We start from the raw sequence: 27,779 nt of genomic DNA on the forward strand, positions 1-27,779 counted from the left end.
GCTCCCAGGGATAGGTTGCGGGCATGAGATGCAGCATGGGAGCCTAGGAATTAGCACAGTCGCTGGGCAAAGGCACAGCCAGGGGACCCAAAAGGCCCCCAGCACTGGGGAAGCAGCTGTTTGCCCCAATACACAGCCCTATCTAGTTAAAAAAAAAATTTTTTTTTTAATATTTTATTTATTTATTTGACGGGGAGAGAGAGAGAGAGAGCACAAGTAGGCAGAGAGGCAGGCAGAGGGAGAGGGAGAAGCAGGCTCCCCGCTGAGTAGGGAGCCCGACGACGCGGGGCTAGATCCCGGGATCCTGGGATCATGACCTGAGCCGAAGGCAGCCGCTTAACCGACTGAGCCACCCAGGCGCCCCCAGTTTAAAAAATTTTTAATGTCTGTTTCTCTTCTTGGTCCCTGACATTCCTATAAAATGGAGAGAGCTTCCGGGAATTCTCCTCTTCCTAGCCTGTTGTTTTCAGTTTTGTTTTGATTCTATTTTTAAATAAGTGAAACCTAAGAAGAGCTCCACCCCTCGTCGTTGGTTTGACAACCACCTGCTGCCCGGCTGCCTTTGCAGCACTGAGACTTGGACAGGACCGTGGCGAGATGCAGGCCCTGGGGGGCCCCAGTCCCGGGCAGACGTGCGTGTTGATCCTGATCTTCACAGTGCTCCTGCAGTCCCTCTGCGTGGCCGTAACTTACATGTACTTCACCAGGGAGCTGAAGCAGGTCAGTACCATGCACACGGTCCCTGACAGAGGCTCTCAGCCACCGTGGGGTTAACTGCCTCTGTGTCCTCTTCTGTGAAGAATTTACAGTAGGAAAAAAAAAAAAGTTACCCCTCTCTGCCTGTGAACCCTAACTGCTAACGCGTATGAATACTGAGGACCTGGCAAAAGTGTGAGTTGAAAGGCTTGTGTGAACAGCGTGCAGTTACAGAGCTGGCTCGACCAGCTACTAGCAGACGCAGGAACAAAACTCCTAACGTGGTTGGTTTGTTTTTTCTCTTCAACAGTATGAGCATTTTGTAATACTAGCAATTGAATTAAAGCAGGCACCAAGTCTTAGAATGTCATCAGGTTTATCTTTTTCCTCCAGGATAAGGGGTGGGGGGTAAGCCCGATCTTTGAAACATGTTTTGGTTGGAGATCTGTGGCATTTCTGTGTTGACAATAGGGAGGATAGGAAGGACTGGCATTCATCTATTCCCTAGCCGCGGACGTGTCATGCATAAAGTCTGTAATAAAGTCTGTTACCAGATGGACTCCGCATTTTATGTTCATGATAAAATAATGGAAAATAAAACGATGGTTCTATATCTGTGGGTGGTCCAAGTATGAATGCAGGTACATTTGACAGAGGGGGAAAAAAAAAAAACTTTGTGCCATTTTAGTTCCTGCATTTCTCAACTATATAAAACTTTTGGAACTATGAATGCAAAATGGCTGAAAATAAACCCAGTTAGCTTTGGGCTTCTAATGTATGTTTTGACTAATTGTGTATTATATAGTAGAGAACTGTGAACTGGAAGGAACTTTGGATACCACTCCCCCTCCATTTTATAGATGAGGAGCCTAGAGACCCCCAGACAAAATGACATATCTCAGCTTGGACAGGGCTTTGGAAGCAGAGCTGAGCTCAGGTCTTTAGGCACCTAAATAACACTCCTTCCTCCCCAACAGGGTGTCCACAGGGTTGACATATTTGCACCCTCGGATGCACACTGCATCCTGCTACATTATGATAAAGCAACATTGCATCTACCAGCTGGCTAGGAAATGCAAGTAGAAGGGTCTCAGAAAAATATAAATTATCCAAATGCCATAGAGTGAGTATCTGTTAAGGAAATGCAGTTTGTATACCCTGTGGAATATACATTTGGTTATCTCAAATGGTTGCAAATTTTTCCTTTGGATTTGGATGTCGTAGACTCTTGTTTGATTTGCAAGTAATTATGAAAATGAGGGGCTACCCTTAGATGACCCGTAAGGTCAGCTTTGCTCTAGGGCACATTCAGAAGAGCCTGGATATTTGTAACTAAAACATCAGTGTAACTATAAACATGCCTCTAGTTCTAAGTCTACCTTAGAAGCTGGAATACTGCTGTGTTTGTGAAATTGGAGCTAGCCTGTCCTAACCTTTGTTAACTTTGCAGGGTACACAGAATGAGTTTGTCTCTTTATTACACAAGTTATTCCCTCAGTTTGCTGACATTACAAGTTGGCCTAATTTTAAGACTGAATTAACTAGTTCTTGACCCAGCAGACTCATGCACTTCTCTGTGTATATGATCAAGTGTTTTTTTAAATTCGACTATAAAAATGGAAATCTCGAATAAAGCTTAACATCTCTGCACATGCATACATTTTTTCTTGACTGCATAGTTACATATGGATACATATATGTATAGACATACGGAAGACTTCACTGAGAGTGCCTAAAAGGGAGGAAAATTAACTGATCTTGAGCAAATACTGTGTTCCAGAAACTTGGTAAAATATTGCTCTATTTGATCCTCATCACAATCTTGTAAATAGAATTACCCCATTTTACAGATAAATAAGGCTCAGGATATTAGGTGATTTGCCCAAAATTATAAAACAGGTTAAAGAAAGCCCAATGAGCCCTGGCATTAGATGGGTGCTCAGTAAACTGTAGCCATTGTAATTAGTATTGAGAAGTCTCTTGAAGTCATCACCCACTTCATCAGGAATGCTTGCAAGGAAAAATGAATCTGAGTCTCTTTGGTTGCCTGTGTAGAACTTGGAAAAGCATATTTAACATAAGAATTAATTTCCTAGGGGCACCTGGGTGGCTCAGTCGCTTAAGCGTCTGCCTCTGGCTCAGGTCATGATCCCAGGGTCCCGGGATTGAGTCCCACATCAGGATCCCTGCTCAGTGGGGAATCTGCTTCTGCCTCTCCCTCAGCTCATGCACTCTCGTTCTCTCAAATAAATCAATAAATAAAATCTTTAAAATAAAGTTTAAGAAAATTAATTTCCTAAAACAGATCACAGATTCCATTTGGCTGATGAAAATTTCCAGAAGATAGACTGAGCAAGGATTATAGGGAGTGTGGCCTAAGGAGAGCTGCGTAACATCTGATCGGACCCTCACAAATAAGCACAAAGAAGCCTGTAGAAACTAGCAAGCCCGAACACTAAATATGGGCTTAGCCTCTAAAGTTTATGTCTCTCTAGGAACATTTTATGACAAGGGGACTGCCTATCACTGCGGCATCATAGATGGGAAGGACTAAGGAGAAGGGGACTCTTAGCCACCAATCTCCATAAATGGTTCTTTATGCTACTTGTGGTTTGCAGAAAATGATTCTCAGAAACTCATGTCAGGGCAGCAGAGAAAGTCAGTGCCGCCGCCTCGAAGCCTCTGAGCCAGCTGGCAAAGGAGTCCACCCTGGAGACCACAAGCCCTGCCAAGGACTGGTTGGCCTTGGCCTAGACAACCGCCATGTTTGTGATGGCGCCCACAGCAGTCACGGTGGAAATCCACCTGTTGGGGCTTCTGGAGCAGAAGAACAGGCACTTGGTGCAAAAGCTGTCTGAGTGGCGTGCAAAGGAAAATAGCACCCACGTCCCCCGGCCCCCAACACCCAGATGTGGTTTAAGAGAGAATAGCTCTAGTCTGAAATATGCTTTAAGAAATTCATGCTTTGAAGTGGTAAGGATGTGGGAAAAAAAAAGGACAGAGAGGGATTTATCATATTAATGATCATGAATCATTCTTGAAACAACCAGGGCACCCCCTCGTTTAGGCAGCTAGTCACCAGCACTGGCCAAAGTCTGTAGGAGAAACCACCAAACATGCAAGAAACATGTGGGGATGGGGAGGAGGGTTGGGGCTTTCCCTTTGGGTTTCGATTGTTCGGAAATCAGTATTTATGCATAGAGTGTCTAGAAGGTGAAATACCACTATGTTGATCATTGTGATCTCTGGATGGTATGATTATGAATGTCTTTTTTCCCCTTTATTTTTCTATATTTTATAAATTTTCTACAGAGAATGCTATAAAAAATATCTATGCTATCTATATATGATTTTTATGTAGGCTTAAAGAACATGACATTTTTATATAGTCTTAAGAGAAAACAACCATACACACAATTGCCCACATACAACCTGGCAAACAAGAGAGATCATCTAGAGGTAAAATAAGAAGTAGGATTAGGGTGATTTTAGTGGGTTTTTTTGTTCGTTTATTTTTCGTTTAGAAAAGCATTCTTTACGGGGTGCCTGGGTGGCTCAGTTGGTTAAGCGACTGCCTTCGGCTCAGGTCATGATCCTGGAGTCCTGGGATTGAGTCCCACATCGGGCTCCCTGCTCAGCAGGGAGTCAGCTTCTCCCTCTGACCCTCCCCCCCCATGCTCTCTATCTCTCATTCTCTCTCTCTCGAATAAATAAATAAAATCTTAAAAAAAAAAAAAAAAAGAAAAGCATTCTTTACTTTTCTATATTTTGCAGGTTGCCTGTATACCATCAATGTTTCTAGGCTTCATTAAATTTGGGGTAACAATGGAGTCACATTAGCCTGTCAACCTCCCATGTAGGTCTAGGATCTTACTCAATTTTCAGGGTTCTCCCTCCCACCTCCTAGAGGTGTTTCCGGAAAATCCCCAACGAGTATTCAGAACCACTAGGCCACAGCTGGTTCTGGCCTTGGCTGGGCCCTGCTGCATTCCCACCCTCTCCCACTTCTCTTCAGTTCCCAGGAAGCTGCCAGCTCCCATTACTTCATGGTCCCCAGGCAACTCTCAGCTCCGCCTTCTCCTGCCCCTGGCCCTAGCTTCTCCTGTTCTTCATCCTCTCAGGCTGAGGGACTTTCCAACTGCTGTGAAGTAAGAAAATAAATTGCCCTCCTCTCTGTGTCATGCACATCTTTTCATCTCAACAAGTTAGAGAAGTCTGTGAGCCTGTTTATTCAGTTTCATCAAACCAATGTCTGGCCAGAGAACACCCATACTGGTTGCGCCGGGACGGTGTCCAATGTAGCTAACTTCCTGGAAACACCCTCTGGCCTTGTACTGAATCCAGCTCCTGCTCTCTGAGCCTCCCCACCCCCAGTTCCTGGATATGTTCTTGCATTTCTAAAGCATACCCAATTGAGTTCCTTCCTGGGAAATGCTTTTTAGCTCCCACAGATATTGGAGATGCAAATAGGTGTCTACAGGAGAAGAGCATGGGGAGTGAAGGGGCAAAGCAATGTTGTCTAACTCCACCTCTGGTCATATCTCCACTCAGGTGGCCCCAGCTGTCACCCCTAGTACATCTACTAGGTTGAATGTTTGGGTCTTGTAATTAAAAACAGGAAGAAGGAAAATAAACATTTATTTAAAAGTAAATGAATGTTCTATGCCAGAGTACGTGGAAGGAATTCATCAACTCAGGTTTGTACTTTTGCCCCTGAGGGACGTTGATCAAATGTCCGAGGGGTACATGGCGGGGCACAGAACAATGTGACTCTGGCTGAGACCTCTCATAAACAAGTTATTTTGATTTGGAATGAGGTTGTCTTTTTATAGGAAGGAGCCATCATTAAGTTTGATCTTTCCTTCAAGCTTTGGAGTCCCCTAAGTTCAAACGACAGATAAAAATGGCCATTTCCCCATTTATTTCTCCAGAGAAAGGTGATTCAGATTTGTACAGGGAAATAATGTCTCCTCAATCCCAGTTGTTAAAAACAAAAACAGGAAAGAAAAAAAAAACTAATGTCCGACCTTGAATGGACTTCCCGTTTTTCTTTGTAAAATTAACCAGTTATCAGCCTGGAATGTGCTGGATGGTTTGGGATGTATGCGTGCGTGCATTTGTGTTTGTGAGTGCGCGCGCGCGCGCGCGTGTGTGTGTGTTTAATATGAAGCTAGGACTTTGTTGACAATTATCTGGTCATTATAAATGCTTGCTCTCAATCAGAAGGAGGGGGCAAATCTTCAAATCGTGTTTCAAGTGTCTGCAGGTAAGTCCCTGGCTAGTGTGGACATTTAATAAAACAACGTTAAAATTTCCAGTGGCAATGTAGTCTAGATTCTGCCATCCAGAGGAGTAGAAATCACAACAGTAACTAGAATTTACTCAACACCAAAAGCTCAGATCAAGAAACAGAACATTACCTGCACCCCAAAGGCCACAAAGGACTTGTTTAATTTTTATTTGGGATTCTGGAATTTAAATGGTCTCTATTGCCTACCTTTTTATTTATTTATTTATTTATTTTTGAGAGAGAATGCTTGAGTGGGGAGGGGCAGAGGGAGAGGGAGAGAGAATCTTAAGCAGGCTCCACGCTGAGCCCAGAGCCCAATTCAGGACTTGATCTCACGATGCTGAGATCATGAGCTGAGCTGAAATCAAAAGTCAGACACTTAACAGACTGAGCCACCCAGGCGCCCCTCTTTTGCCTCCTTTGTACCTAGGCGGTTTCCCATCTTTAGAATGGGATCCTCACCATCCCAGACCTGGAAAGGACCTCAAAGATCACCACATTGAACCAGCTCAAAAATCAAATAAAATATAGACACAGAAGAGAAGAAGCAATTTGTTGAGGGACACACCGGGGCAGTGAAGGGCATTGTGACCCAGGATGTCTGGCCCACACCTGTAACTTTTCCACAATATCCAACTGCTTCCTTGTATTCACCAGACAAAGGACAGCATGCTTGCTTTTATTTCAAGCCATGAGCTTATCTAAGGTGCCAAGATATCTCTGATTCTGTCATCCATCAGTTCCTCTTGCTTTAACTCGTAAATGAACAAAAATAAAAAGCTCTTGTGCATAATACTGTGTTCTATTCCATCTTAACCCAGATGCAGGACAAGTACTCCCAAAGTGGCATCGCTTGTTTCTTAAAGGAAGATGATATCCCTTGGGACCCTGATGATGAGGAGAGTATGAACAACCCTTGCTGGCAAGTGAAGTGGCAACTCCGTCAGGTTGTTAGAAAGGTAGGTGGACCACTGGGTCATGCCACCAGCAGGCGTGGAAAGTCGAAGGAGAGGGAACACTTAAGATCATCAAGTGGAGATGCCTCATTTTGCAAAGGAGGAAACTGAGGCCCAGAATGTTTAAGTGTTTTTTCCCTGAATTCGTAGAACTAGGAGAAAGTGGAACACCACCAAACAGCAGGTCCTGGCTTACTCCTGGCCTAGAGTTCACTCCTCTACTCCAGAGAGCCTCTCCATCGAGTCTAACCTTTTTTGTCTCCCATTGTGGAAATTGAGGCACAGACAGGGCAATGTGTTCCAGGTCACACGACAATAAAAGATGTGTGTGATTTAGGTGTTGTTGCTCAGAAGACAAAAGAAGCCAAATACTGGTGTTTTATACTCTTCCAGCCTTGTTGATCTCTGGAATTAAACATATATTTATTTTTGTATGCATGTAAAGATGAAGAAAGAGGAAAAGAAAAGGAAGAAAGAGATACCTTGAGAAATTGAAGGTGATGACATCTCAATTTATAGTTAAAAAATAACCAATTACAAAATATCTGTTTATGGAAGTTGCTTAAACAGGATTTCTAGCAGAAACACTATGTCAGCAAACTGTTTCACTAAATCACATAATTTTGCTTTCATAGTTTTGCCTTCTGCCTGTCCGGAAAGGTCAGATGAGAACATGGGTATGAAAGTACTCTGTAAACCGTCAAAGAACATCATTATTTTTCAAAAAAAAAATACTGGGGACATTCCCAGGGCAGGAAGGAGGTGTGTTTTAAAGATGTGATTGCAAGTCCATTGTTTGAATTCTCAGTCTGTCTTTGCATAGAAACAATGTTATGCTTGTGGTTAGGGCTCCAATTGATAACCCAAGCAGTCTTCACAATAGAGCCCAGATGTCCCCTAGGAAGCCATTTCTACGAGAAATGAAATCTGACCTCGCCTGGAGGCCAGGGCAGGGTGCCCACTGCACACAAACTATACCAAAGCAGCTGTGACTCCATTGCCCCAGGTGGTGAGGACCAGGAAGCCTGGGGCGGGGGGGAGGGGGGGCCTCCTGAGGAGACTGAGAAATGGGATTCGGCAGTCCCTGGGTTGGTGGGGGCAAACCCACAGGTGGCAGGGGAGAGAAACTCAGAACTAGGGCAGAAATCTGGAGCCTGAGAAGGGGGCTGGATGCTGGGGCTGGGCGTGGGGGATGAGAGAAGTAATCTTTCCTGCTGTTCTCTCACTTCCTCCCATTCGTACACGTTGCCACTCACTAGAATAGGGAGAGCTTGGGAGAGGACACAGACAGGTGGTGGCAGGGTAGGGGGGAAGGATTTCCCATTTTTTTTAGGCACTGTTAATGGAACAGATTATTTTCCAGTAAACATCCTATCCCCATTCCATATGGTATCTCATTTAATCCTCAGAACAGCTCTGTGAGGAAGGAATCAAAATTATTATCTTCCTCTCTCTCTTTTTTTAAGATTTATTTATTTATTTTAGAGAGGGAGAACCTAAGGGGGACGAGGGTAGAATCTCCAGCAGACTCCCCACTGAGTGTGGAGCCCCACTTGGGGCTGGATCCCACGACCCTGACCCTGAAATCAAGAGTTAGGTGCTCAACCAACTGGGCCCCTTCTTCCTCTTTTTTTTTTTTTTAAATAGATGAAGAAATTAAGGTTCACATCGGTTAAGTAACTTGAGCAAAGTTTCCAAGAGCTCGTGATTGACACATTTGAGTCTGGTCCATCTGACCAGACTGTCGTCATTCTTTTATTCTGCCTCCCCCACTATAGGAATTACCCCCTCTCTCTTTCCTGCTCCTCCTTCCTTCCTTCCTTCTATCCCAGAATGAGAGAGACAGAGACACTATGCTGAGGCCACCACCCCATGCCCATTGGGCTAAGGTCTGACCTGCCCTTATCGGATCAGCGTTTGAGACCAAGGGGAAAGCCGAGAGCTTCTGGTTTGGGGTGGGAGTACAGAGGAGGGGAGTTTCTGGCAGTTTCAAAAGAAACAACAGTGGTCGAAAAGGAGGGCAGTGATGGACAAAAGCCCTGGTGACAGAACTAAGTGGAGGGGACTTTAGAAGCCACGGATGCGCTCAGCACTACTAGCTAATCTAATAGAAAGACTAAGGATTCCTTCTTTCTTACCAGTTTTCCCCACGGGTTCGTACAAAGAAGGTGATACTAGTTGTTTAGTAAAGGTATTGGCACTTGGTAAAACATGTTTATGTGAAGGATGCCCTGGCCACATGTCAGAAATGAGAGAATGACACTGTTGCCAGGTCCTGCCTTCATGGGCTCTGTATGTCTGTGGGTCTCATGAGAGAGAGCAAAGCATGCCTTATCCTTTGAGGCGTGGGTCTGCCCAGCCATTCAAAGCCCCTGAAAACACTATTACACAGTGCATTTACACGCACACTTGCCTGCAGACCCACACCCCACACGGGGAAACTGAGGAGGTCTGGGCACCACATCCAGTAGCCACAAGGAGGTTTGGGGAACATTAGCTTCATCTAACTTGCCAGATGGCACCTTCCTCCTGGGCTGCTCCAGGTGTGGCCTTTGAAACAGAACTTTCCACAGAAACAGAACTTTCCACAGCTGCCTCTGCCTCAGTATTCACCCCAGCTCCCACCCAACCCCACGCAAACCCTGTGCTTGAACAGCTAAAGATTCAGAGGTTCCTATCTGACTTAGAAATGACATTTTAGACATTTAGACATGAGCAAGAAGGGTCGTAGACATTCTGTAGTCAGTTGAAATTTTTAGGGAAATTAACAAGCTTTATTCAATACTGTTTGCAGATGATTTTGAAAACCTATGAGGAAACCATTCCTACAGTTCCAGGTAGTATTTTTGTTTGTTATTTTAATTTTCTACTGTCGACTTCATGACAGGGTGAATAGCTCTCCAGCCCTTTTTCTCTGCTCCCATCCATCCATCCCCCCTCGGACTGCAAGTCAGTTTCTCAAGCCACTTGATTCTATTTTCCTATTTGCGTTGGCAGTTAGGAAGCTTAGAGCCAATTCTGGGGCCCCACCTCTGGTCAAAACTTTATTGCATCTGAATCTTGTTTTTCCACCATGGATTTCCCTTTCACCTTGATTTCTTCAGTTATTTACTTTTTACTTTCAAAATGTGTTGTACATAAGTCATCTGAATCCTTTCTGGAATATGGCTGGAGGTAAGATAAATGAAGGCTCCAACGAAACCCATCTTCTCTGCTTCTGACCACCACGAGGCTCTATGCCTTTCTTTACGCAAGAGCCCTTCACTTTGTCATCTTTCCCAGCAATCCTTTACCCACCACACTTCTCATCTTGTGGTCCCTCAGCCATGACCACCTTCCTGTTCAAGGTCAGCAGCCTATTTCAACCCACATTCCCTTTGAGGGCTGTTGCCCAGGCTGGCTTCTTCCGTTCCTGGCTTCTCATATAACTGACTCCTTCTCATCCTCATCCTATCACCTCATTGTTACCTCTTCAGAGAAAAATTCCCTGCCTACCTTTCTAAGTAAGTTCCTCCCACACCCTGCTATTTCTATAGCACTTATCTTGTGCATTTCCTTTTATGTGTATATATATTTTTTATTTGTGTGCTATCTGATTCCCTACTAGATTAAAGATCCACAAAGATAGAACACATGTCTGTTTCTCTCATCTTTCTATACCTAGCCCCTGACCTGATGCTCCAAACCTAGTAGATTCTTTTATCTCCCTGGCCCTGAGGTGTAACACCTTTCGTGTGCGTGTGCGTGTGCGTGTGCGTGTGTGTGTGTATTTTAATTGAGATGAAATTCACATAAAATACAAGTAACTTTTTTTGAGGTATCATTCTCATTTTATTTTTTCATTGAAGTAGAGTTGACATACAATAGTATATTAGTTTTAGGGGTACACCATAGTGATTTGACATTTACATACATTACAAAATGCTCACTACAATAAGTATAGTTACTATCTGTCACCATACAGAGTTATTACAATATTATTGACTATCTTCCTTGTACTGTTTTTTATATCACCGTGACTTATTTGTTTTATAACTGGAAGTTTGTACCTCTTAATCCCCTATACCTATTTCACCCATCTCCCCAACCCACTCCCTTTCAGGCAACCATCAGTTTGTTCTTTGTTTTTATGTGTCTGTCTTGTTTTGTTTGTTTTTAGGTTCCACATATAAGTGAAATCTTACATTATTTGTCTTTATCTGTCTGACTTATTTCACTTAGCATAATACCCTCCAGATCCATCCATGGTGTCTCAAATGGCTAGATTTCATTGTCTTTTATAGCTGAGTAATATTCCATTGTGTATATATACCACAGCTTCTTTATCTGTTCACCTATTGATGGACACTTGGGTTGCTTCCATATCTTGGCTATTGTAAATAATGCTGCAATGAACATAAGGGTGCACACATCTTTTCAAGATAGTGATTTCATTTGCATTTTCATGGGATAAATATCCAGAAGTGGAATTGCTGGATTGTGTGGTTTTCCTATTTTTAATTTTTTGAGGAATTTCCATGCTATTTTCCAGAGCGGGTGCACCAATTTATATTCTTACCAGCAGTGCAGTAGGGTTCCCTTTACTCCGCATCCTTGCCAACACTTGTTGTTGCTTGTCTTTTTGTTATTAGCCATTCTGACAGGTGTGAGGTGATGTCTCATCATGGTTGTGGTTTGCATTTCCCTGATGATCAGGGATGCTGAGCATCTTTCCATGGCAGGGCAGGAGCAGCTTTGAGGGGACACTGATCTCAGCCGAGCTGCTGTAGAGGAGCTTCTACCAGGATGGGCAGATTGGGTGGGGCAGGTCCACAGGGCAATTCCAGGGCGAGGCGAGTGGTGCCTGCAAGGTAGACAGAGAGAGTGAGAACTGGCACCAGTCAGTGCATCAGGCCAGCTAGACAGAAGGGGAGGGTAAGAGGAAAGGCCTCCAGCTCTTCTGTTCCCAAAGCAAGTGCCTACAGATCCCTGCCTTTCTATCACATGCCCTGAAATTAGTCAATAAATCTCCTTCACACATGGCCCAAGCACTTTTGAACCCACTGCCTCTGTGCTGGGTCTTGGAGTGAGTGAGTTTGTGTGCAAGCCATTTAAAAGCAGAGTCTCGGTTTCCTATGGCCCTCTGGCTTTCCTGGAGGTGAGCCACACTGATTTTCAAAGCCGGACATTGTGAGAGCTTGTCATCCCAGTGCAGGTCCCCAGGCAGGGGGGGCTGTGCCCCACGTGGGTCTTGACTCCCTTGCCCCCCAGGGGGAGCTCCACACCTATGTATTCCCCGTCCTCTTGTAGATCACATCACCTTGCAGGTGGGTCCTGACCAGACCTTGTCTCTGCTCCCTTTCAACTCTTCTCCTTGTGGTTTTTCTTTATAACTTTAGCTGTGGAAGATCTGTTCTGCTAGTCTTCAGGTCCTTCTCAGAGAGAATTGTTCTATACGCAGTTGTAGCCTTGGTGTGTCCATGGGAGGATATGAGCTCAGGATCCTCCTACTCTGCCACCTTCGAAAATGTTACGATTAACCATTTTGAAGTGCCCAACTTAGTGGCAGATCGTGCGTTCATAATATTGTGCCACCACCATCTCTCTCCACATAGAAGGTTCTTAATTCATATTTTTAATGAATACATAAGTCAATAAAACTATTGACTAAAATTTGCTACTTTTTCACATTTGGCTCACCATAGCCCCATTTTCCCGTATTAATGGCCACAGAGGCCTGAATACATATACCAGAGACTGCCAACCTAGGGCACACCAGCCTGGCAGAGAAGAAACAGTCCTTTAATGTAAGTGTTGGACTGATGTCTTTTTACTTTTCCAACTCTCCTTTTTCAAAACAACAAGCTTCCTCATTGCTTAACAACTCCCATTTTTCTTTATTAAATAGGCTTTATTAAACATGAAGGATAAGACCTGTTCTCAAGGTCTAAACATTCTTTCTGATTATTTTCCCCAAAGTGAAAGTGGTAGTCAGAACGGTGCACACTCCTCCTCCTCTGAGGAGGTGCAACAGGTCCATGGTCTACAGGAGATGCATGTACTATTTTCAGTGTTGTAAGAAGCCTACTCTTTTCTCTTCATCACAGTAAGATGTAGAAATCATGTGCTAATCAGTATACCAAGATTTATTCATGACACCCAAATAGACATATTCACGGGTTCCTTTTCCACTAAGTGTTTGCTGTAGCCAGTAGGAAATCTCCTCTTTGTTTGTTCACTTATTTATTGAAATCTCCTCTTTAGAATTTGCTTTTGTATTTAGGCTTTCCTAAATTGCAATGATCTCAAATGTAAGATATTTATCATTGAATTCGGTTATTGAATATTTTAAAACAAAGTGTTAAGGTCTAAGGGCAGGCAAGGCATTATGAATTATTTAACAGTGAAAGTTAAAGGTGAAAGGACACATCAGCCTTGAAAGCTGAGCATTCTGAGAGTATTATGTAATTGATCATGCATCCCCATGATATGTTTGGTCTTCAGGACTGTACAGATGCCCACCCATCCTGAATGTGTAACAACTTGTACCAGATAGATGGAAGAGATTCTCATTTCCTATTGATTCCTGTCCTATAAAATTGTACCACTTCCTTTCATTTCCACCTCCTACTAGCCTCGATGAAGGCCTCCTGTTCTCAGTCCTGATCAGTTATAGTCTGGTAACTTGCCAGTCTCCAGCCCTCCCACCTTCTACCCATCAAAACTTACTTTGAGATAGGATAGCCTAAAGCACAACACATTATCTCTTCACTTCTCCTACCAAAATCTTTCAGAGTCTTTCCGTGTCCTGTACAATCCACATCTCTTAGCTTCACATTCAAATCCCCTATCATTTGGCTCCTCATTCAAGCCTGAGACTGAACTCCTCCCATGCTGTGGCCCAGGAATGCTTTGTGCATCCTGCCTCCGGCCCCTGTCCTGGATCTCCTAGAATGCCCTTCTTCCATTCCTTCCTTCCCAAGTCTGCCCCCCCCATCCTGTTCAGATCATTATCCTTGCACCTCAAATATTTGCTTGCATTCATCTGTCTCTAATTCTTTCTCCTTGCTCCTAAAAGAGTGCCAGGCATAGATGTGATGGGCACTTTGGTGTGTTGCAGTAAGCCTTAGCAAAAACCCTCCCCTGACCTCCGTCCTCCAATAAATAGGAATCTTTCCCTCTTCTGAAGACCCTTTCCCCTTTATTTATATTTCTCACAGATAAATTTTCACTGTCTAGTTCATATCTTTCCTAAAAGACTGTAAGTCCTTTGAAGGCGCAGTCAGTGTAATCAGTGATTAATCTTTGCAACCCCTGTCCGGCATAGTGCCGTGCCTCATTCCTGGCAATATTTGCTTGATGAAAGAATATCATTTATCTTAACAACCAGTGTAAGCACACTGGGGAAGTTTGAGCTGATTTTTTTTAAAGGGTAGTTTGTTGAATTTGTATATTAAAAGGCTGCTCCAAAGTACTTCAGAATGTGATCAATAAGTGTTATTTGTTTATTATGATCTATGAATTCGTGATTTTTATGTTTATATACTAACTGTCATGACCAGTATGCCAATTCATATTTCCTTTAGGGGGGCGGGGGATGAACTATCCGGTACCAGTTTGTAGCATCTATAGACCCTCGTTAGCACTGCTACTCCTTTAGAATTAGGATCCCTTTGATTGTTTCTATATATAACTCGTTGAAATTCACCAGTGCTTGGTTATTTGTGCACTTTAAATGACTCAGCAGAATTATTACATGTCCACAGTTATTTACTTATTTGTTTGTTTGTTTTGGAAAAGGACCAGAATCTTCATTTTGTTATATTCTGGTTGGACCTTACCTTTGAAATGCCGATAAATTCTGACCCAAGTTACTGCTTATTCTTCTCATCTAAAATACTTTCAAAATTAACCATAAGCTGAAATAGATGGATCATCATATTAAAATGTAGGCTGTTTTTATGAAAGCCCATACAATCAACTTTGGAAGCCCAGTGTACTTACAATGTCTGACCGATAGCAGCTCTGAATGTATTTGAAAAGTGATTTGACAAGTGCTGAAGATTTTTTGTCATTTTTCTTTTAGAAAAGCAGCTAAATATTCCTTACGTAGTAAATGAAAGAGGTCTTCAAAGAGTAGCAGCTCACATAACTGGAAGCAGTCGGAGAAGAAGCATGTTTCCAGTTCCAAGTAAGAGAAACAACAAATAAATGGCTTAAAGGAAGGCAATGGAAAACTTTGTCCCAAATAATTTATTCTTTTAACTTGTACATGAAATGTTGATATGGTTGTCTACAAAATGTTCGTAGGAATCTGGGCTCAGATTGACTCTTTTCAGAAGCAAGATTACAAGACAAATAGTTCAATAACTGCTCCCGGGAAAATTATGTGGTGGGAGAACTTTGTCTTTGACTTTCCCATGCCCCTATTTGTGCTTTTCTTCCTCTTCTTCAAAGTAATTTCTCTTTCTCACTCCCATCAAATCTTCCTCCTCTTTAAAGGTTCTAAATCAGTTATTTACTTTCACCATGAATCACTAGGTATTCCTTGTGGCATTTGTATTTGGTTGAATTATGGGAAGTTGCCAATATTTGACCATTTTTCACTCACAGATATGTCAGTTTCATATAGTTTAACCAATTAAGGTAAGCCTATTTCTTACCTAAAGAACCGGTGTCCACACAGTGTTGTAACAGTGCAAGAGTCTTACGTTCTAAATATCTATGTTGGAATACCAGCTCCTCTTTACCTAGATATATGTTTTGAGCAAATTACCTAATCAAATCAAGCTTCAGTTTCTTCAGATACAAAGTAAAGATAATATTTAAGTCATAAAATACTGAAGATTAGCACAGGCAAAATTCCTGTGTATTGTAAGTACTCAATAAATAGTTGCTTTTATTATGATGAGAGGTTTTATCCCAAGTGAAAGAAATTTCAGGTATCAGTTAAAATATGAAAAGATTGTGGGATTTTTTTTTTTCGGGGCAGTTGCCTTCCTGGTATTCCTCAGCTCATGCTTTATCAATGATTGACATGTTCTGCCTATGAGTGAGATCATTATTATAATGTTACTGTTTACTATTCATTAAGAAACACGATAGTTGTTTTATACTGTTGAAAAACTAAATTTTGCACCAATTCTGGAGATGAGCCAAAGTTAAAGGAATATCATGTTTTGGTAGGGCCCTTTTTCACTCAAAGTCTTTGGGAGCTAAAGATCCAGGGGTCTGAAGATCTTTAAATCTGAGCTTTCTTTGCCAAACCATGTGCCCTGTCTTATTGTGGACTAGAGATGCTTTCTGCTAGAATGGTGCCTTTGACTCTCGATTGCTGAGAAGGACCAAGAAGGAACCCAAAGAGACCCAAAGAAATAGCAATAAGTTCTGAGCTCCAGGCTTGAAGAAATAGATAATGTTTCTTTTAGTATCCTTATCTGTTACTCATTTGCACTCAGCAGCATAGGAAGGGAGGCAGGGGTTTGGGACAGAAGTTCTGTCCAGGAGTAAAGATTGCCATCTGAGTTAATCATCTCCCATGCTACAGTTTAGACCTGAGTGTCACAGGCATGGCCTAAGTGGTGGATGAGGTACAGAAAAGTAAGGGACTTCCAGCAGATCGCAATGATACAGTAGCCTCCAGATTCAGCCTCCAGACTGAAATTTAGAATCCTTGTAAGATTGAAGGAGCAAGAAGTTTTATACTAGATTGAAATTCTTTAAAATCCCCAACAGAAAATTGGCTAGCCACAGCTACTGAGATAATTCTTACCTTTGCTACAAACTTCTTTCTTTTAATTTTCTTTCTCCCTAAACTTCATCCAGGTTCCAAGAATGAAAAAGCTTTGGGCCAGAAAATAAACTCCTGGGAGTCATCAAGAAAAGGACATTCCTTCTTGAATAATTTGCACTTGAGGAATGGAGAGCTTATTATCCATCAAAGGGGGTTTTATTACATCTATTCCCAAACATACTTTCGATTTCAGGAACCTGAGGAAACTTCGGGAACAATTTCAACAGAACAGAACAGAAAGAGAAACAAACAAATGGTACAATATATTTACAAATACACAAGTTATCCTGACCCTATACTACTGATGAAAAGTGCTAGAAATAGTTGTTGGTCTAAAGATTCTGAATATGGACTCTATTCCATCTATCAAGGTGGGATATTTGAACTTAAGGAAAATGATAGAATTTTTGTCTCTGTAAATAATGAGCAATTGATTGACATGGACCAAGAAGCCAGTTTTTTTGGAGCCTTTTTAATTGGCTAAATAATCTGCAAAGAAAAACATTATTCTCAAAGTGACCATTCACAGCAAAGCAAGGAAGTCTGAGCAAAGCCACTTCATCCAAAAGACCAAAAAGGCAACACACGCTCCTCTAATATCTCTGAATATGACCAAGTCATTCTAAGAAAGTGAAATTGCCGAAAGAACTTTCAGGGCTCTAGCAGGTGTCAGTTTGCTAGCAGAAATCTAGAGGATTCTTTTTCCAAACACTTGTGTAGCAATAAACAGCTGTCTTTATTATCTACTCTTGTGAAGATTCCAGAAGAAAGATTAATGATCCATCTATTTTTTATGTAGGCTCCACATGGAGCCCAACACCGACCGGGCTTGAACTCACAACCCTGAGATCAAGACCTGAGCTGAGATCTAGTCAGACACTTAACTGACTGAACCACCCAGGCATCCAATGATCCATCTCATAAGTATTATATCACCTTGGTCGCTTCCAGGTTACCATAAGAGACAACATTGCCAAAGCTGAAAGAAAGGGGAACCACTAAATGTCATGATCTTGGGAGGTAGCCTCTGTCAATATATGCGATGTGCAAAGGCTGTTTGTGTTGTGCATGACCTCACAGGAGTTATCTCATACACCTAGATTTGATGGAAATAAGAACATTCTACTCAAAATAATACCATTTTGTTAAAAAAAACTAAATTTATGCTCAATGAACAAGGAATTATTTCTGAATGACTTGTGATTTTCACTACCAAAAGTCAGGCCGGTCAAAAGCACTGATAATATTTTTGATAAAGGACTCCATAATGAGTGAACAGCTAATCAGAACAAGGGAATTTGGTCTCATGGGAGCAGGAGGAGAAATAGGAAACTGGAAATGCCAAACACAGGTAAATTAGCAGAAAAGAACCTAGGAAAGATCTGATCCCCACCCCCTACCCTCTTACCCCATCCTCCACTGCCAAATGTCATTGTCTAGTATACAACTGTTTCAGTTACTTGCCTCTGCCAGAAGAGCAATTGCTTTTTTCTGCCAAAATTGTGACACAAAACATTTTATTTCACCATTTAATCTAACCAGTTGGAGAAAAAAAATTAGTTGGAGTATTTGTCCAATCTCTTCTAACTGTTGTCCTAAACACAGCATAATTCATACTTTGGGCTTGCTTGTATGCTCAAACGTTCATTTAAACGTATCTGATCAAATAAGTTTTTTCAAAAGAGGCTCATTTAAATTTAAATTTACAACATGCTCCAGATACCTGGCACTTCTGGCGCTTCTTACTCTATTTTCTATAACACTACTTAAGTTTTTACATACTGACAAATTGACTTCATTTGTTACTCTGTTTTTTAAAGCCTGCCTCCTCTCACCAGAATGTAAGCACTGTGATGGCAGGGAACATGTAGTCCTGTTCAGATCTGTAACCTCAGGACCTGGGACAGTACTTTAACATATACCCACACAAAATATATTTGTGAATAAATGAATGATGGAGTGAATGAATACCTAATCCTATGGGAAAAAAAATTTAAAACCAGCCACTGCCTCATCCCTTATACTGAAAAAAATGTTGAGGAATTTCAAAAGTAATCTCAAAGTGAAGAAAACCTTTTATTTTCTTATTTTTTTAAAGATTTAATTTTAAATAATCTCTACACCCAACGTGGGGCGCTAACTTACAACCCCAAGATCAAGAGCTGTGCACCCTACCAACTAAGTCAGCCAGGAGCTCCGAAGACCTTTTAAACAAGGATTTAAAACTCAAAGAAAAAGACTACAATGTGTGTTAAATAAAACTTTGAAATGAAAGAGAAAATTAATTTTTACTTTATATTTTTATACTAAATATGTAAGATATGTTACTTTTTCAATAAAAATGACATGTTAAAATGTGTAGTTTTTGTTTAATACTTGCATTTGTTTTATAGTACCAAGATTATTAAAGTCTTCTTCTAATCTCTTCTAATCTCTTTTTCATGATATCTTTTATCTGACATATCTTACAGAAGAAAGGAAATAATTGCTCACTTTTTACTTAATGCATTAAAATATGTCAGTCTTTTCCTTTATAGTTAACGCTTTTGTTATGGGTTGGATTGTGTCCCCCAAAAAGGGTATGTTGAAGTCCCACTCCTCACTACCTCAGAATGTGACCTTATTTGGAAATAGGGTTGTTGCAGAAATAATTAGTTAAGATGAGGTCATAGTGGAATAGTGTGGGTTTTTATAACAATAAGCCTGGTATTCTTTTTTTTTTTTTAAGATTTTATTTATTTATTTTAGAGATAGAGTGGGAGGAAGAGCAGAGGGAGAGAGAAAAGCAGACTCTGTGCTGAGCACGCAGAGCCTGATGCAGGGCTCCATCTCATCACCCTGAGATCATGACCTGAGCCGAAATCAAGAGTGGACGTTCAACTAACTGAGCCACCCATGTACCCCGAGACTGGTATTCTTATTAAAAGAAGGAAATTATTTAGAAACAGGCACACAGAGAGAACTCCATGTTACAACAGAGGCAGAGATTAGAATGATGGCTGTCACCAGAAGCTAGGGAGAGACAAAGAAAGATTCTACCGAGTCTCAGAGGAAGGATCTGAGACCCAGAGTCTCAGAACTCTGTGGACACCTTAATTTTGAACTCCTGGCCCCCAGAGTTGTGAGAGAATAAATTTCTATTGTTGAAAGCCACTCAGTTTGCAGCACCTTGATCCAACAGCCCTAGAAAACTAATACAGATTTTCGTACTATGTCCAAGAAATCTTTTCTACTGATACTAGGCAGACATGCCATATTTTTTTTTCTAAAAGCTTTAAAGTTTGGCCTTTCATAGTTTGATAGCAACACTCAAGTCAAACTTATGTGTGATGTGAGATAGGGATGTAATTTTGTCTTTTACTACAGTAGTAGCCAGTTGTCCAACACTGTTCATTGGAGATTCCATTTTCTTCCCTACGGATTTTAATGTTTCTTCTATCATATACCAAGCTCTGATGGGTCTCTTTCTGTGCTCACTTTTTTCCCCCTATCGTTCTAGTTGTCCATTTTTATGGCATTTGGGTTTTTTAAATTGTGGTAAAATATACATAAAATTGATCATTTTAACCATTTTTGACTGTACAATTCAGTGATATTAAGTACATTCACATTGTTGCACAACCATCAACACTATACATCTCCAGAATATTTTCATCATCCCAAACTAAAACTTTGTACCCATTAAACATTCTCCCTCCCCTCAGCCCCTAGTGACCACCATATGGCTTTCTTTCTCTATGACTTTGACTATTTTAGGTACCTCATGTGAATAGAATTATACAATACTTGTCCTTTGTGTCTGGCCTATTTCACTCAGCATAATGTCTTCAAGATTCATCCATGTTGAAGTATGTGTCAGAATTTTATTCCTTTTTAAAGCTGAATAATATTCCATTGTATATATTTGTTTATTCATTCACCTGTCAATCATATCATCTGACTTTAATGGTTACTTTGCTTTACTACAAATTTGCTTTACTGCAAATCTAGATATCCAGTATGTATATTCATCTTCTTTAGCCCTCTATTTCAAAATAACATAGTCTAGTCTTAGCCCTTACTTTTCCCTGTGAATTTAGAAACTGCTTGGAAGTTGTATGTGTAGACACACACATACATGCACACATACACACAATCTTTTAGATATTTTGATAGTGTAGGGGAGGAAAATTTTCTCTTTGACCCCCTTAGCATGCTCAGCTTAAGCATTAAACTGACATAAGATAGATTAACAAGAGAAAAATATACAAGTTTTCATTATTATTATTATTATTTTGGGCAGAGAAGTGACCAGAAAGGTAAGGGTTGGTTTAACAAGGTTCTGTCTCTGAACCAGGCAGGCGGCTCTCACCAGACATGACATCTACTGGCACCTTAATCTTGGACTTCCCAGCCCCCAGAACTGTGAGAAATGAATTTCTGTTGTTTATAAGCTATGGTATTTTGTTATGGCAGCCCAAACAGACTAAGACAAGGGGTAAAGAGATTACATGAAGAAATAATGGCTATAAACTTCCCAAATTTGAAGAAAGATGTGAATCTACAAATCTGAGAAGCTCCATGAACTCCAATCAGATAAAGTAAAGAGGTCCATACCAAGACACCTTATAATCAAACTGTTAGAGACAAAGAGAGAATCTTGAAAGCAGTAAGAGAAAAACGACTTATCACACAGAAGATTCTCAATAAGATAACAAGTCAATTTCCCAGCAGGAACAGTAGGGGCCAGAAGATGGAGGGATGTTGTATTAAAATGCTGAAAGCAAAACAATGTCAACTGAGAATTCTATATCCAGTAAAACTGTTCTTCAAAAAATGAGGGAGAAATTAAGATATTCCTAGATAAACAAAAGCTGAGCAAGCTCATTAGCACTATATCTGCCCTCCCAGAAGTGCTAAAGGGAATGCTTCAGGTTGAAATAAAAGGACACTATACAATAATTTGAAGCCACATGAATATATAAATATCTCTAGTAAAGGAAAATACATGATAAAATATCAAAACTATTACTGTTGTAATTTTAGTTTGTAAAATTCATTTTTATTTTCTATAGTATTTAAAGTCAAATGCATAAGATAATCATAAATCTATGTTAATGGGTACAAAATATATAAAGATGTAATTTGTGACATCAATAACATGAAGCTGTAAAGGAATAATTTTTGTATGCAGCTGAAGTTAAGTTGGTATCAAATCAAATTAGATTGTTATAATTTTAGGATATTAAGTGTAATCCCCATGGTAACCCCAAAGAAACTATCTATAGAATGTACACAAAACAAAATGAGGAGGGAATCAAAACGTGCCACTGTAAAAATTTAACTAAACACAAAGGAAGGCAGTAATGGAGGAAGTGAGGAACCTAACGCTGTAAGATATACAGAAAACAAAAAATGGCATCTTTTAAATATACTAGATTAAACTACCCAATCAAAAGGCAAAGAGTGAACATGTGAATAGAAACAACAGTCACCTCAGAAGGAAAACAGCCAATTTGACAGAAGGGGAAAGACATAAGAAGGAATGACTTATCACACAGAAGATTCTCAATAAGATAACAAGTCAATTTCCCAGCAGGAACAGTAGGGGCCAGAAGATGGTGGGATGTTGTATTAAAATGCAACTTAAAAAATTAAAACAAAAGTTGTGAGATTTCTTAGATTTTATAAGTTGGGACCGTAGAGCAATTGAGCTGTGAATACACAATGTTCTCCAAGTGAAGAGAAGAAGACCCCCTGAAATGATTCAGAGATCATTAAGTTTGCCTCCTTGGTATTAAAGTTTGGAAATCTATTGCTTGAGTTTCAGCAGATCAGACAACCCATGCTCATAACTATAAGAGTGGTACCACCCAAAGCTGTGTGGTCAGGACCACCCAAAGCCATAGAGGGCAAACCCTTGCCCAGCAGAGTGATGGGGTGTAGCTTCTTCCACCATTTCAAAGAACGGACCCACCCAGAACTATGGGCATGCAAAGCAGCCAGAAGATCACAGAGAGGAGGAAGTCAATGCAGAAAGCCCCCTGCTAGCAAAATGCCTGATAGAATCATGCCCCCAGAACCCCAGACCAACAGAGCCATTAGTGTGTAATTTCAGACAGGGAAAGCAGCAGGTAGGCAAATCCAACCCATAAAAGCTTCCGTATGAGCTTCCCCAGAAAAGCCTTGGGGGCAAGGATAACCCAATATTCCCAGAAGATACTATCTTCACTCCACTGGGCCTGGCAGGCAGAGCATCTAATTAAAGATTATTTAAGCCTTAAAATTTGATGTTTGCTCTGTTGGGTTTGGACTTGTTAGGCTGCCTCTTTCTTTCCTATTTCTCCTTTGTAGAATGGGGAGTTTACCTTTTGTGTGTCCTACCATTTTATTTTGGAAGCACATGACTTGCTTTTATCTCACAGATTCACAGCTGGAGAGCAATTTGCCTCAGAATGAATTGTACCTTAAGTCTAATCCATATCTGATTTAGACGATATTTGTATGAGACTTTGAACTTCAGAATTTTGAGTTGATGCTAGAACAAGTTAGGCGTTTAGGACTATTGAGATGGAGTGAATGAATTTTACATGCAAGAAGGACATGAATTTGGGGGGCCGGGTCTTGAGGGCTCCACCTTCATGGATGAGGTTAATGTCCTCATAAAAAATAAAAAAATAAAGGCCTGAGAGAGGTTCCTTGCCCCTTCTGTCATGGGAGGACACAACAAGAAGCCTTAGACCCAGAAGAGGGCCCTCACCTGATCACACTGGCAAGACCATCATCTTGACTTACAGCCTCCAGAACTGTGATAAATAAATTTCTGTTGTTTATAAGTCACCTAGTCTGTGGCATTTTGTTAGAGCAGCCCAGATGAACTAAGACACTCTCTGATCAAAAGGCATAGAGTGGATTGATAGATTCAAAAAATTAGATCCAGTGATATGCTGTCTACAAGAGACTAACTTTAGATTGAAAGACACACATAGACTGAAAATGGAGGGATGGAAGAAGATATTCCATGCAAACAGTAACCCAAAAAAAGTAGGAGGGGCTATACGTATATATGGCAAAATAGATTTTAAGTCAAAAACTATCTCTAGAGACAAAGAAGGTCACTATATAATGATAAAAGTTCCATTCAACAAGAAGTTATAACAATTATAAATATTACACATTCAACATCAGAACCCCTCTATATAAAGTAAACACTGGCAGATCTGAAGGGAGAAATTGATAGTGATAAAATAATAGTAGGCACTTCAGTATCCCATTTATAATAATGGGTAGAACACTTAGAACATCAATAAGGAAACAATTGATTTGAAAAACATGATATGCCAAATTGACCTACCTGACATATACAGAAATTTCCAGCCAACAGAAGAATACACATTAACATTTTCCAGGATAGATCACATGTTTGATTACAAAACAAGTCTTAACAAATTTTTTGAAATTTAAATCATTCCAAGTATCTTTTCCAATCACAATGGAATGAAACTAGAAATCAAAACAGTTGAAGATGTTAAGAAAATGGGAAAATTTACAAATATGTAGAAACTAAACAACATACTCTTGAACAACAACTGAGTCAAAGAGGAAATCAAAAGGAAACTTAAAAAGTACATTGAGACAAGTGAAAATGAAAATGAAAACACAATATACCAATACTTACGGGTTGCGGCAAAAGCAGTACAAAGAGGGAAATTTTTGTCAATAAACACCAAGAAAGAAAAAAGATCTCAAATAACTTTATACCTCAAGGAAATAGAACAAAGAACAAACTAAGCCCAAAGTTAGCAAAAGAGAGGAAATCATAAATATTAGAGCAGAAATAAATCAAATACAGTATAGAGAAATAATGGAAAAAAACCCCTAAGATAAGCAAAATCAACAAACCCCTAGCTAGACTCACTGAAAACAGACAAAACTCAAATAAATAAACTCAGAAAATAAAGAGAAGATACTACAATAATGTCTCTGAAATAAAAAGGGTCATTAGAAACGATCATGAACAATTATAAGCCAATGAACTGGATAACTTTGAATAAATAACTTTCTAAAAACGTTCAACCTACTGAAACTGCATCAAGAAAAAATAAAAAGCCTAAACAGACCAGTAACAAATAAAGAGAGCAAATCAGTAATCAAAACTAAAGAAAAGCCTAGGACCAGATGACTTCACAGGTAAATTTTACCAAATGTTCAAGAAGAATTAATTCCAATCCTTCCTAAACTCTTCCAACAACAGAAAAGAGGAACCACTTCCCAATTCCTTTTATGAGGCTGGTACCTCCCTAATGGCAAAACCAAACAAAGATACAATAAGGAGAGAAAACTACAAGACAACATCCTTGATGAATATAGATGCAAAAATCCTCATCAAAATATTAGCAAACGGAATTCAACAACAATTTAAAAATTGCAAGAATGGTTTAACATCCATAAACCAATCAGTGTGACACACCATATTAACAAAATGGGAAAAAAACAAAACATGGTCATCTCAATAGACACAGAAAGGTCTTTGACAAAGTTCAATATCCATTCATGATTAAAACTTTCAACAAAATAGGCATAAGAAAAACTTAACAGCAGAAAGGCCAAAAGTGAAAACACACTGGTAACATCATAATCAATGGGAACAAACTGAAAGCTTTCCCTCTAAGATCAAGTACCAGGCAAGAAGGCCCATTCTTACCATTTCTATTCAACAGAATACAGAAAGTCTTGTCCACAGCAATTAGAGAAGAAAAATAAATAAAAGGTGTCCAAATTGGAAAGAAAGAAGTAAAATTATCCCTGTAGGTGATATGATCATATATGTAGAAACCCTAAATATGCAACAAAAAAAATTGTTGGAACTAATAAAATGAGTTCAGTAAAGTTGCAGGATACAAAATAAGCATACAAAATTAAATCACATTTCTATACACAATCAACAAACTATCCAAAGAGGAAATTAAGGAAACATTTACATTTACAAAAGTAACAAAAAGAATAAAATACTTGGGAATAAACTTAACCAAAAAGATGAAAGATTTCTATACTGAAAATTATAAAGCATGAAAATGAAGGAAATCAAAGAAGACACAGATAAATAGACATTCTCTGTTCATAGATTGGAAAAATTAATATTGTTTTAATGTTTCTATTATGCTTTGTTAAAAGGTTTCTATTATGCTAAATGATCTACAGATTCAGTGTAATCTCTATCAAAATCTTGATGGCATTCATTACAGAAATATAAAAAAAAAATCTAAAATTTCATATGGAACCATAGAAGACCCTGGATAGCTGAAGTAAGTTTGAGTGAGAAGAACAAAGCTGGAGGCATCATCCTTCCTAATTGCAAAAATATATTATAAAGCAACAGTAATCAAAAACAGCACAGCGCTGGCATATGGATAGACTGATAGAACAGTGGAATAAAATTGAGAGCCTAGTGATAAGCCCATACATCTTTGTGCAATTGATTTTTGACAAGAGTGCCAATGTCCTTCAATAGAAGAAAGAATAGTCTCTCAGTAAATGGTGCTAGAACAACTGGATATCCACATGTAAAAGGATGAAGTTGGACTTGTTCCTCATAACATGTACAAAATTAACTCAAAATGGATGATAGACCTATACATAAAAGCAAAAGAGTTATATAAAAGTATATAACTCTTAGAAAAAAACACAGGAGTGAATCTTCATGACCTTATATTTGGCAATAGATTTTAGTTGTGACACTAACAGTATGAGCAACAGAAGAAAACAGAGACAGTGGACTTAAAATTAAAAACTCTTGTACATCAAAGAATATTGTCAAGAAAGTGGCAAGAAATCAGGAAAGTGAAAAGCCAGTGTACAGAATGTGAGAAGATAGTTGCAAATCATGTATCTGATAAGCGACTTACATCCAGAATATGTAAAGAACTCTTACAACTTAACAACAAAAAGACAAAAAAACACAATCAAAAACCGGACAAAGGCCAAAACCACAATGAGATGTCATGTTCTACTCATTAGTATGGTTACTATATAAAAACCACCACCATAACAGACAATAACAGCTCTGGTGAGAATGTGGAGAAATTGGCACCATCGTACATTGCTGCTGGTAGGAATGTAAAATGGTGCAGCTGCTGTGGGAACCAATGTGGTGGTTCCTCAAAAAGTTAAATATAGAATTACCATATGACCCAGCACTTCCCCTTCCTAAGTGTAACTCTAGGAGAAATGAAAACAGATACTCAAGCAAATACTTGTACATACATGTTCATAGCAGCACTATTCACCAAGGAAGAAAGAACCCAAATATCTATTTTTATCCAGATGAATGAATAAACAAAATGTGGTATATACACACAATGGACTATTACTCAGCCAGGTATATATTGTTTAGGATACCTGTCTATGAATCTGTAACGAAAATCACCAGTATGAAAAAGGCAAAATACCAGAGCGAAGGGAGGGGATAGAAGTGTTGAGGGTCTCAAGGAAGCATCAGAGGGGATGATAATGCTCCGTTTCTGAATCTAGGTTCACAGTCGTGGTTCTCTTTGGTTTCATTTTTTACATCTTGAACATATATTACTAATATTTTATAAATTAAATTTTATCTGAATGGTATTGATCATCATTCCAAAGCAGAGATTTTGGAAGACAATACAGTATTCTTTGGTCCACCAACATGTTTTAAAAGAAAACTTTATTTGGGCTTTTATTTATTTATTTTTTTTTAAAGATTTTATTTATTTATTTGAGAGAAAGAGAATGAGAGAGAGGGAGCACATGAGAGGGGGGAGGGTCAGAGGGAGAAGCAGACTCCCTGCCAAGCAGGGAGCCCGATGCGGGACTCGATCCCGGGACTCCAGGATCATGACCTGAGCCGAAGGCAGTCGCTTAACCAACTGAGCCACCCAGGCGCCCTTTATTTGGGCTTTTAAATTGCAAAAGAAATTCATGCTGTTTATGATGAGTAAAATGTAGAAATGTATGAAGAAAAAATTAAAAATCAATGATCCTCCCACTCTTCTCCCACCATGAAGAATCTAATTTAAAATGATGTGACCTTTATGGGGGACCTCGGTGGCTC

General features: G+C 39.9%; 1 protein-coding gene across 1 annotated transcript; it reads left to right on the forward strand.

Moving 5' to 3' along the window:
- Window positions 1-282: 282 nt before the first annotated feature.
- TNFSF10 (TNF superfamily member 10) lies at window positions 283-19,073 on the forward strand. The gene is made up of 5 exons (XM_025878763.2): window positions 283-720; window positions 6,808-6,945; window positions 9,737-9,779; window positions 15,008-15,112; window positions 16,747-19,073. The coding sequence occupies exons 1-5, from the start codon at window positions 598-600 to the stop codon at window positions 17,196-17,198; spliced, it is 861 nt and encodes a 286-aa protein (XP_025734548.1). The 5' UTR covers window positions 283-597; the 3' UTR covers window positions 17,199-19,073.
- The last annotated feature ends 8,706 nt before the right edge of the window (window positions 19,074-27,779 follow it).

Source organism: Callorhinus ursinus, unplaced genomic scaffold (genome assembly GCF_003265705.2).
Source record: "Callorhinus ursinus isolate GAN/ISIS: 27379988/994484 unplaced genomic scaffold, GSC_fseal_2.0 scaffold1, whole genome shotgun sequence".
In the NCBI taxonomy this organism is placed as follows: domain Eukaryota; kingdom Metazoa; phylum Chordata; class Mammalia; order Carnivora; family Otariidae; genus Callorhinus; species Callorhinus ursinus.

Coding starts and splice junctions, on each gene's coding strand:
- TNFSF10 (XM_025878763.2), top strand. CDS start 598: ATGCAGGCCCTGGGGGGCCCCAGTCCCGGGCAGACGTGCGTGTTGATC. Junction 721..6,807: donor TCACCAGGGAGCTGAAGCAG/GTCAGTACCATG, acceptor ATCTTAACCCAG/ATGCAGGACAAGTACTCCCA. Junction 6,946..9,736: donor TCCGTCAGGTTGTTAGAAAG/GTAGGTGGACCA, acceptor TACTGTTTGCAG/ATGATTTTGAAAACCTATGA.